General features: G+C 47.4%; 1 protein-coding gene across 1 annotated transcript; it reads left to right on the top strand.

Annotated features, from left to right (window-relative positions):
• Positions 1–2,583: 2,583 nt before the first annotated feature.
• LOC113744684 (tripartite motif-containing protein 16-like) lies at positions 2,584–4,307 on the top strand (the record flags this gene model as incomplete). The annotated part of the gene is made up of 1 exon (XM_027275375.1): positions 2,584–4,307. A coding segment is annotated over exon 1 (1,626 nt), but the record flags the coding sequence as incomplete, so codon positions are not given.
• Between the last annotated feature and the right edge of the window lie 8,010 nt (positions 4,308–12,317).

Genomic DNA, 12,317 nt, shown 5'->3' with positions numbered 1-12,317 from the left:
CCTCCACCCGAGCCGATCACAGAGCAGTCAGGTGGCTTCACGCGTTGGACAGTCAGCCCCCAAATTACCCTCCAAACTGCTCCAGTGGTGCGTTTAAGGTCAAAACAGAATCTGAACTGGGTGTTTGAAATCCATCAACAATCATCAGATCATCGATTATTGAGAGATTCATAAAGAAACGACTCAGATTCAGCATCGAGTTGGAAAATTAAGTGCTGGTGTTGTGCCAGAACCGGAGCCAAGCAATGCATGACTCACATTAGCTGCTAAACTCATTTGGAAAACTACAGACTGTCTAAAACCTGGACGTAGTCTCTGAGACGTCCCCGCAGACTGTCTAAAACCTGGACGTAGTCTCCGTGTGTTGCTGAACACTCAGGCGAGGATATAAATAGCTGGAGCTGTGCTGCTAAAATCTTCATTTTTTTCATTCATTGTATTTTTATCTGAATCCAGTCATCAGCTGCTGCCACAGTGACTCAGGATGAGATGAAACTTTAATGATCCCTGAGGGGAGATTGGGTCCTTGTGTCTTTTCTGAAGTTATATAATACAAAGAGCTTTCACTGAAATAACTGAAAAAGTTTGAGATGTTTCAAACTGCTTTACGTCTTTAAACTCTAATTAAAGGTCCGCTGTAGATTTAGTGTCATCTAGATGTGTGACTGCAACCAACTCGCCTCACTCAAAACTTTATTGAAAGTGACTATTATCAGTTTGAACATTAATTATGTGTGTGTGCTGACCTCTGATCAGTCCACGGTGACGCTACTGCTGACTGAGTGTGTGTGTGTGTTCTCCTGCATTGGTCTCAGGTACTACAGCGCCCCCTGCAGACTCACTGAGAGAAGTGTTGATGGACTGTGAGCTCAGAGCACCGGGGGAGTGTTAGTGTTTGTACCACAGGCGTTTTGGACCACCGGGAAGAAGTGCCGTTGGGGAGTGGAGCCAGTGTTGTGCCAGAACAGGAGCTGACCAATGTAACCAGGTTTAGCAGGCTCTATAGACAATCAGTCATTGGTAATCAGTAGGGGTGGCACGGTACACAAAAGTCACGGTTCGGTACATTTTCGTTACAGTGCAGGAAAAAAAAACAGAACCAAAAAGGCTCCTCAAAGTTTTTATTGTGCAAATCTCAAGCTGAGGTAGCTGCAAATTAGTAAAAGTAAAACAACAAGAACAAAGTTTCCATATGCTGGTATCAGTGTTCATTTTGTCACCCATTTTTCACTTTAGTCTAAAAGTCTCAAAATGTTAGTCTAGGTTTAGTCAAAACATTTTAGTCTTTCTATTTATTTTTCAGAAATATTTTGTTTATTAATTCCAGTTCACTTGTGTTCCACAGCTAACACATTGATTAAATGTCTTGAGTGAATTGAATTGAATGAATTCATCTTCAATGCAGCTTTGCTAAGTGTCTTGTCTGTTGTTTCGATACACATTTAATATGACTTGATTTCATTTTTAATCTACTAACAGCAGGTACGACGTGTTCTGTCATCTTCTACATGCAGTTGTTAAATGTCAATATAAATAAACTGATTTTATGCAGGTGCATCAACTAAAATGTTCAAATTCAGACGAGTCCATCACTGTTAGTGTTCAGCACAAATGGGGAGTCTGGACTCATTCTTGACTGTTCTGCCACATTTCAATAACGTCGGGCTGCAAACGGGTTCGGGCTCTACAGAGCTGTCAATCAAAACGGGCCGGGCTGGGCTCGGGTCGGGCCTGACTTCTAAGGCCCGTTTCATGCTCTGGATTGCGCTGTCCGTACGCCGTGTTTCTCCTGCGTGCTGTTTGTTTCCAGCCACAGGTTCGAGAGCAGCCAGAGGATTCAAACATGTGGCTGTGACGCTGCTACGGGAAAAGAAGTGCTGCACAAACACACGACAGCAGGACTGGACTTTCTAGACGAAAACAAGGACGACGTTTTTGTTCATTTTTTATTTCTTACGTGACATTTTCGTCTCGTTTTTATTCGACAACAAAAACACACATCGGCACATTTTTCCTCCGTGTCTTTAGAACGTTGTGTCGTCTCATCATCGTCTCGTCTTCGTCAAGGGAAAAAGACTCGTTGACGGAATTAACACTGATCCCACAGCACTGACTTAAATGATGCAGGTGGGTCGTCTAACTCCTGTGCGCCTGAGTCACTCGCCATTCTCAGTGTTGGCCAACTCACAACCACAACGGTGGAGGCGAAGTTTGAAGAGCTGGTGTAGACCAATCAGAGTTTGCATGTGCAAGGTTAAATGTGTCCTGAAAGAACTCCCTCGTGAAACGATAGTTCCACGTTCAGTTCAACATCAAACTTTTGCACCGTGTATTCTCCATAAAAATGCACGTACCGAACCGTGACCCCCGTACCATGACGGTTCAATACGAATACATGTACCGTGCCACCCCTAGTAATCAGTGATCTCGTTTCTCCAGCTGCTCCACCGTCCTCTGCAGATCCTTGTTCTGAGCCGAGCAAGCTGCTCTCAAACACAGCCAGCTCCTCTCTGCTCATGTTTCCTTGTTCCCTCCCCCTCAGATCTACAGTTTGAAGATGGGTGGAACCAACATGTGCTGACGTGTCAGCTGACAGGCCGCATGTTGTTGAGATCAGAGCTCAAACTAGTTTCATTTCTGAGGAAGTCAAACTCAGACAGTCGTCAACACAGAGAGGAGAAATGGCGCTGAAAGGAAATAAACTGGACCGAGAAACCGTCTCTTGTCCGATCTGTCTGGATCTACTGAAGGATCCGGTGACTACTTCCTGTGGACACAGCTACTGCATGAACTGTATCAAAAGCCACTGGGATGGAGAGGATGAGAAGAGAATCCACAGCTGCCCTCAGTGTAGGCAGACCTTCAAACGGAGACCTGTCCTGAAGAAAAACACCATGTTAGCATCTTTAGTGGAGGAACTGAAGAAGACTGGACTCCAAGCTGCTCCTGATGATCATGCTGGACCTGAAGATGTGGCCTGTGATGTCTGCACTGGGAGAAAACTGAAAGCTCTGAAGTCCTGTCTGGTCTGTCTGGCCTCTTGCTGTGAGAAACACCTCCAGCCTCATCATGAAATTCCTGTATTTGTAAAACACAAGCTGGTGGAGCCCTCCAAGAAGCTCCAGGAGAACACCGGCTCTCGTCATGATGAGGTGATGAAGATGTTCCACCGTACTGATCAGCGGTTTATCTGTTATCTCTGCTCTATGGATGAACATAAAGGTCACAACACAGTCTCAGCTGCAGCAGAAAGGACTGAGAGGCAGAGAGAGCTCGAGGTGAGTCGACTAAACATCCAGCAGAGAATCCAGGACAGAGAGAAAGATGTGAAGGAGCTCCAACAGGAGGTGGAGGCTATCAATGGCTCTGCTGATAAAGCAGTGGAGGACAGTGAGAAGATCTTCACTGAGCTGATCCGTCTCATGGAGAAAAGAAGGTCTGATGTGAAGCAGCAGGTCAGATCCCAGCAGGAAACTGAAGTGAGTCGAGTCAAAGATCTTCAGGAGAAGCTGGAGCAGGAGATCACTGAGCTGAAGAGGAAAGACGCTGAGCTGGAGAAGCTCTCACACACAGAGGACCACAACCAGTTTCTACACAACTACCCCTCACTGTCACGACTCAGCCAATCTACAGACTCATCCAGCATCAATATCCGTCCTCTGAGGTACTTTGAGGATGTGACAGCTGCTGTGTCAGAGCTCAGAGATAAACTACAGGACGTTCTGAGGTACCAACGGACAAACATCTCACTGACAGACACTGAAGTCCATGTTTCACTGTCAGGACCAGAACCAGAGCCCAAGACCAGAGCTGAGTTCTTAAAATATTCACGTGAACTCACACTGGATCCAAACACAGCAAACACACAGCTGTTATTATCTGAGGGGAACAGAAAAGTGAGGATGTACAATAAATCTCCCAGGGTTGGAATAACACTGGTGTTGTCTCTTTCTAGTCCCCACTTCGTTGTATATCCTCAGGTCCTGAGCAGAGAGAGTCTGACTGGACGTTGTTACTGGGAGGTGGAGAGGAGAGGAGGAGTTTATGTAGCAGTCACATACAAGAATATCAGCAGAGCAGGGAGCTCAAGTGAATGTGGATTTGGATTAAATGACAAATCTTGGAGGTTAAATTGTGGCACAAACAGTTATAACTTTTGTTACAACAGTGTCCGCACTCCCGTCTCAGGTCCTCGGTCCTCCAGAGTTGGAGTGTACCTGGATCACAGTGCAGGTATTCTGTCCTTCTACAGCGTCTCTGAAACCATGACTCTCCTCCACAGAGTCCAGACCACGTTCACTCAGCCTCTCTATGCGGACTTTTATTTTATTAATATCCTCTTGCTGATGGTGTGAAGTGAATAGACAAAGTCATTGAAGGGTTAAATTCTGTGTTTCAGTCTTCAGCTTGTTTTGTTTCCATCATTGTTGCTGATTGTTTGTGGCATTTCTTCACCTGTCAATCAAACACTGTGGGCGGTACTTTGCCCTCTTCTCATTGGTGGTTTGTAAATGTTGAGTTTCTTTAGGGGGGCGCTCCTTCCTGTGTCTGTTTTAGCCATGGAGGGCTATCACTGCTCATGATGACTTTTAGTTTGTATGATCAAATCAATAAGAGAGAGTTCATTCTTTTCTTGTACATATGTGAGATTCAATGAAGAAACAACATTTAGTTGGTGTCTCAGTCAATAAAGAGGATTTATTACACAGACTGAAACAAAGTGGAAACACAGTCTGATCATTGGCTGTGAACAAGCTGAGATGAGTCCTGACACACGAGACAACAGAGGCCTGGTGCTTCACTGACCTGGTTATTGTTTTTGCAGCAGGAGGACGTGTGTGTGTGTGTGGTTGTGTGTGTGTGGTGTGTGTGTGTGGTGTGTGTGTCTCCCCCTGTTGACCCCACACTGACCTGTGATCAGGTGAACGGTGTCTCTGTCATTCGTACGTCTTCTCACTCTATGTAACTTTGGGCTCCGGGTCGGGGAGAAGTACGTAACGCTTTACCGAACTAAGTCACACAGCAGCAACTATTTCACTGATTCTGGTGAAACTGGATCATATTTTATGGAGGAAATGTTTTCTGGTTTTCCCTCTGAGGTCCTCCGGCTGCTCCGCCTCAACTCTGTGATTACAGAGTTTATGATGGACAGTTAAGTAACTGCTGACAGCTGTAGTGCTGTTAGCTCAGTCCCGTCAGCTTGGCGGTGAGCTCAGAGCGACGGGTCCCGTCGCTCTGAGCTCACCGCCAAGCTGACGACGATGTTTGTACCAACGGTGTTAGGACGACCAGGAGAAGAAGAGGAGGTAACCAGGCTCAGCAGCCTCTATGGACATGATGGCAGAGGAAAGAGAGTGAAGAGGACGCTGACGGAGGAAGCTAAGAAGAGAAAAGGAGAGAGTGAGCGAGCAAGAAGCCGCCGGACAAGAGTAAATGTGGGACTGACTTTAGTGGTTGTGAGAGCTTGGTGAAATGACTGAATACGCCCCGAGCTGGCGGACTGCTGCTGGACCTTTGTGATGATTGGCGTTGTGGCCTGATGATGTGTGGCTGCTGGGGGACCTGGGTGACATAAAAAACTTTAAATGTTGGGTTAAATGTTTTGGATATCTGTCGTCTGGTCTTCTTCATGTCCTCACCTCAAACCTTCTTCTTCTTTATAAATCAGATTTAATGAGGGGCGCTCAAACAAACACACACAGCTGTAGATTATAGGACGTGCTGCCCTCGTGTGGCAGCAGTGTCGGTACTGTTAGTCCACTTCATGTTTAATATCTTAATAATATGTTATAATCAGGGTCTGTGTGTGTGGTGTGTGTGTGTGGTGTGTGTGTGGTGTGTGTGTGTGTTTGTGGTGTGTGGAGCATGCCTGAGTCACATGCAGCACACACATTTTCACCTCTTGCAGCCAATAGGGTTGCAGGAAAGCATGATGAGAGCCAATCACAGCACAGCCTGCATACGATGCTGCCTGTAAACAGTGTGTGTGGTTGTGTGTGTGGTTTGTGTGGGTTGTGGTGTGTGTGTGTGTGTGGTGAGGACAGTTTAGAGTTTCAGACTTCTCTACGGGTTGCCACACTGCACCAGTGCTCCAGAACACAGAAACGTGAAGATTTTTAAGACATCTGCGGGACGTCACGGAGACGACTCCAGGTTTTAGACAGTCTGCGGGGACGTCACGGAGACTACGTCCAGGTTTTAGACAGTCTGGCGGGACGCACGAGACACGCCAGTTTTAGACATCTGTGGGGACGTCTCGGAGACTACGTCCAGGTTTTAGACAGTCGGTGGGGACGTCACAGAGACTACCTCCAGGTTTTAGAGATTCTGGCAGGGACGTCACGGAGACTACGCCAGTTTTAGACAGTCTGTGGGACGTCACAGAGACTACCTCCAGGTTTTATACAGTCTGCGGGGACGTCACGGAGACTACGTCCAGGTTTTAGAGACAGTCTGTGGGGACGTCACGGAGACAACGTCCAGTTTTAGACAGCTGTGCGGGGACTTCCGGAGACTACGTCCAGGTTTTAGACAGCTGTGGGGACGTCACGAGACTACGCTCAGGTTTAGACAGTCTGCGGGGACGTCCGGAGCAACGTCCAGGTTTTGACAGTCTGGTGGGGACGCACGAGACTACGTCCAGGTTTTAAGCGTCTGCGGGGACGCACGGAGACTACGTCCAGGTTTTAGACAGTCTGTGGGCGGCACTGAGGACTAGTCCAGGTTTTAGACAGTCTGGGGGACTCCGGAGACTACGTCCAGGTTTTAGACAGTCTGTGGGGACGCAAAGAGACTCCTCCGGTTTTGACGTCTGGGGGACGTCACGGAACACGTCCAGTTTTTAGACAGTCTGCGGGGACGTCACGGAGACACGTCCAGTTTTAGACAGTCGGCGGGGACGTCACAAAGACTACGTCCATTTTAGACAGTCGGGGGACGTCACGGAGACTGCCCAGGTTTTAGACAGTCTGCAGGGACGTCACAGAGACTACCTCAGGTTTTAGACAGTCGGGCGGACGGTACTCACGGAGACTACGTCCAGTTTCAGACATTCTGTGGGGACGTCACGGAGACTACGTCCAGGTTTTAGACAGTCTGTGGGGACGTCTCGTGAGACTACGTCCAGGTTTTTAGAGCAGTCTGGGGACGTCACGAGACTACGTCCAGGTTTTAGACATCTGCGGGGACGTCACGGAGACTACGTCCAGGTTTTTAGACAGTCTGCGGGGAGTCACGGAGACTACGTCCGGTTTAGACAGTCTGGGGGGACGTCCGGAGACTACGTCCAGTTTTAGACAGTCGGCGGGGACATCACTGAGACTCACGTCCAGGTTTTAGACAGTCCTGCGGGACGTCCGGAGACTACGTCCAGGTTTTAGACAGTCTGCGGGGACGTCACGGAGACACGTCCAGGTTTTTAGACAGTCGCGGGGACGTCACGGAGACTACGTCCAGGTTTAAAAAACGCACGTGTGTGTTGACATTCTGAACATTTCTGTACTCACACGGCGTGACTAACGTTACACACCAGAGCGAGAAATCTCACAACAGGCAGGCCCAACAGACGATGAAACCATAGACTACATGTTATATATATATATATATATATATATTATATATATATAATTATATATATATATATATATATATGATTATATATATAAATTAATATACGGACACGTAATGAATTGTTCAGGTGTCATATTTCTTAAAGGGACAGTGCAGGGAGCTTTAGTTTACTTTAAACTGATGATATGTTTAATTTCGAACGTTCTGTCAACATTACAGAAACACTCGGTAACTGTGAAGTATGATAAGGTTGTCTGAGTGTTGTCTGAATGTTAGTTATTGGTTTGATTAATGGTTGTGTATTGATTACTGACGGTGGCTGATCAGGTTCAGTTTGTTTAGATAGATGACGAACGTTAATGTAACGTTAATGTAACGTTTATATTCGATATATTGCTACATTAAAGGTCTCAGTGCTGTTATTCTCTATATCAGCACTCACTGAGCCACTCTTGTTGTTATTCGAGAATAATCAACAGCAGAAGAAACGTGAGTTTTTATTTCAACGTGCAGTTGTCTCCGTCACAGGAAGATGGCGTCCGTACTCCCACAGCTCTGATTGGCTGAGTTGTTTTGACCGGCAGGAAAGGAGCCGTCAATGAGCGCGACATCTGAGGTTTGGGCAGCGACTGCGAGGTCTGGAGCCCGATGAGACTAAACAAACAAGATCCTGGACTTTGCAGCATCACGTTGTGAATGTGCTCAGCTTCTATATTCAGAGTTCAAACAGTCAGCAGTGTGAAGTTTCAGCAGTGAAGAGCTGCCAGCTTCCTAGAAGAGCGCAGACGCTCCGACAGAAATAGCCTCACACGAGGTCCGCTGCGTGGAGACGAGACGGGTCGATGGCGGCTGGCGCTCGGTCACTGTTTGCTCTGTTTGACCCGAGTCCCTGCAGAGGCAGCGTCAGCCGGGCCTGTTGGCCTGCTCACTGATGCTCGCATCTCACCTGTTAAACATCAGACTCCAGGTGTGCTAACAGTCCTCTCTCCTTTTCTCTTCTCAGCTTCCTCCGTCCTCTTCGCTCTCTTCTCCTCTGCCATCATGTTCTCAGAGGCTGCTGAGCCCGGTTACCCAGCTTCCGGTTCTGGTTCTGCTCCCTGTCAGCATTGACACAACACACAACACTAACACTCCCCCCAGTACTCCGGCTAACAAACTGAGCTAACATTAGCTAACGGCAGCTAACAAACGGAGCTAACATGAGCTAACGGCAGCTAACAAACGGAGCTAACATGAGCTAACAGCAGCTAACAAACTGAGCTAACATGAGCTAACAGCACCTAGCTAACATTAGCTAACAGCAGCTAACAAACGGAGCTAACATGAGCTAACAGCGTTACGTCCTTCCCAAAGTTACATAGTGTGAGAACAGACGTACGAATGACAGAGACACCGTTCACCTGATCACAGGTCAGTTTATCGCAGTAATCGTTATAAAATGTTGCGTTGCTGTTATTCAAAGTGTGAACGCAGCTCGCTGACCTACTTAACAGCAGCTCAGAGTTCCTGTTTATTCTTGAACTCACTTTAATGTGACAGAGGAGAGCAGCAGTGTCGTGAGGAGGCGAGTCCGTCGATCAAATATCAGAGGGCAGGAGGTCCACTGGTGTGTGTGTGTGTGTGTGTGTGTGTGTGTGTTAGGCTGATTTATTCCAGTTTCATGTTAACAGAAGTCAAACCCAGATGAATCAGTAGTCTTTGACTCCACACGTGTCAGTTTAAATATTAACAATATTAAAATACATCAAATTTGCAGAGTGTAGCCAGGTGGAGAGATGAAAGTGCAGAAATGAAACAGAGGGAACATTTAGACAGAAAGAAACGAATGAACAGTGTCACAGCTACGTTTCACCGCTGCAGGAAGTCAGACTGAGCTGACAGTTAACATCAACTGACTAAAATAAAACACGACGTGCAAACTTCAGATCATAAAAACGATTTAACTACGCAGCATGTAGCATGCTCGATGAGAGTCGATGAAACATTTTTCCTCTTTTTTGAGGCGTTTCTTGAAATTAGCGAAGATTGACGTCACATGGCTCTCACATGAAACACACACGTCGTCTTCTTCTGGTTTTCTGAACGCAGAATTGACGCCACCTACCGCTCACCTCGTGAACTGACTGCTAACGTTCACAGAACGCTCACAGAACATATCCACATTTTATTTTGCTTTTTGAAACATTTGGATGGAAACACGGAGCCATGTGCTCTCTGCCACACTCGACAACAACATTAAGCCTTTGGACTTCAATGCCAAGAGAAAGGGAGGAGGTGGAGGAGGGAGGAGAGAGGAGGAGGTGGAGGGAGGAGAGATTCTCAGAAATAGTAACTGACTGCCACAAGTGCATCGACCACCAACAAACAAACAGAGACAAAGTCCAGAGCGCTGAACTGAGATCAGACTGAGTATACAGGCTGTGAATGTGCTCATGTAAATATCTATGATCGGTGGAGCTGAGGTGGAGCTGAGGTGGAGCTGAGGTGGAGCTGAACGACACCTGGTCTTCAAATAAACCACCTGAACCGACACCCACCTGTCAATCAAAGCGTCCACGTTCTTAATTAAGCAAACTGAGCAAATTAAGCACAAGGTCAATAATGACATTAAAGCACACCCTCTCATGTAATATTGCAATATTAAACTGAATAATTAGTGCACATGTGAACACTGAACTAGGGCTGTCGAGCAGTGTGTGAAGGCTCAGTCCTCTCTGTGGAAGCCGAGGGTTCGAATCCGACCTGTGGCTCTCTCCTGCATGTCATTCCCCATCTCTCTCCATCTGCAGACAAAGAGATTCCTCCATGGACACATTTGGCTCCTCAGTCTGAGGACTTCACATTTATTTTGTATCAGCGACTCTGCACAGCTGATGGAGGACGATCCAAACATTTCAGTAACTCCACAGCGTTGTAAAGTCCAAAAGTCAAAGTGTGTTTGTGGAGGGGCGTGGTGCATCAGCTGCAGGAGAGAGGTGGAGAGGGCTGAGGAGAGCAGCGCCAGGTGAGAGTGATTAATGCACCGATTTCCTGTTGAGCTGATCGTATCTCCTTTTAAAACACAGTAGCGTGCTGGACCTGGGAGAGAGACGCAGACGCAGACGCAGGACGGATGCTCCCGGCGGTCAGCAGCACTCAGAAGAAGACGCCTGTGAACGACCCAGCTGTTCTGTGTGTACCGCATGAGACAACAAACATAGTAAAATCATCCCTGGTTGAGTCTTACCTGCCGAAGAACCCACAGTGGCATCGGACCACGCTACAGTGTTGAACAAAGATGGACGGAATCAAAATGAACAACATGTTTTTATCTGACGGAATATTCCTCTTCAGTCCATTAGTCTGCAAAAACAACATTTTCTCTGAGCTCACTGAACTGTTTGAACACAAACCAGGTGCACACCCGTATTAACGAGGCGCACACCTGTGTGAACGAGGTACACACCTGTGTGAACGAGATACACACCTGTGTGAACGAGGTACACACCTGTGTGAACGAGATACACACCTGTATTAACGAGATACACACCTGTGTGAATGAGATACACACCTGTGTGAACGAGGTACACACCTGTATGAACTAGGTACACACCTGAAGCTCAGTTGCCAAGTACCTTCAGAAGATCAGGTACACACCTGTATGAACCAGGTACACACCTGTATTAACGAGGTGCACACCTGTGTTAACGAGGTACACACCTGTATAAACAAGGTACATACCTGTGTTAACGAGATACACACCTGTGTTAACGAGGCGGTCTAACAGCTTCGTAACACAGAATATTCAAGTTTACATGTTCTATACAACGACAAAACATCATCCAGTAAGGGCCCTTAGGCAAGACCCCCCATGATATATCAGCCTACCTCAGGATGAGTGAACACATAACTGATAGAGTCATGCTGGCTCAGACGTCAACAAGGTCTGCGTCAGTTGCTAGGGGACCAAACTGATGAGAAATGGGCCAGGACGACAGGTCAGTGGGGAGATGTCATCATCATCCCCACAACCAGAGATTGGGTACCAAGCCCCAACAGTTACCAACAGCCTCAACACAAGAGCTGCTGACCTGAGAAGGAAGATCGTGACCCAGCTGGAAACCTGGAGCCCCCGACGAATACCAAAGCTGAGTTGCCAAGTACCTTCAGAAGATCTACTAGTGGATGTGAATCTCCACAAGAACCATCACTGAGACCAACAAGCTGATACACAGTACAGCAACAGTAATCATGGAGATGCTTGGATACAAGGTGGGCTTGGGACATAACAAACAGTACCCACCACCCACCAAGGCCAAGATAAAGGCAGCACGGAGAGAAGTTAGCCAGCTGAACTGCAGAAAGGAAACATGGTGAATAAAGGGGCGCCCAGGAAGTACCACTCTCTCCATACCAGGCACTCGAAACTGCCAAACAGAGACTAACAGCTCTGGCCACCCGGTTGAAGAGATACACCAAGGAGGGAGAATAAACGAGTTGTTCTCCACTGAACCAGCCAAGGTGTACGCTCAGTGGCAGGGAAACAACAACCGGTCAGACCCGCCAAGACCTAAGGTGGAAAAACCTCAGCAACCCACGCAACACCACGGATGTGGAAGGTCAAGCGTGGTCCCCGTGGTAGTGGGGGCACTTGGGGCAGTAACCCCCAAACTAGGAGAGTGGCTCCAGCAAATCCCGGGAACAACATCTGAAGCCTCAGTCCAGAAGAGTGCAGTCCTAGGAACATCGAAGATACAGAACCCTCAAAC

This window comes from Larimichthys crocea, unplaced genomic scaffold (genome assembly GCF_000972845.2).
Source record: "Larimichthys crocea isolate SSNF unplaced genomic scaffold, L_crocea_2.0 scaffold107, whole genome shotgun sequence".
Classification (NCBI taxonomy): Eukaryota; Metazoa; Chordata; class Actinopteri; family Sciaenidae; genus Larimichthys; species Larimichthys crocea.
The sequence above is the reverse complement of the archived record's forward strand: the minus strand, read 5'-3'. Positions and strand labels throughout refer to the sequence as shown.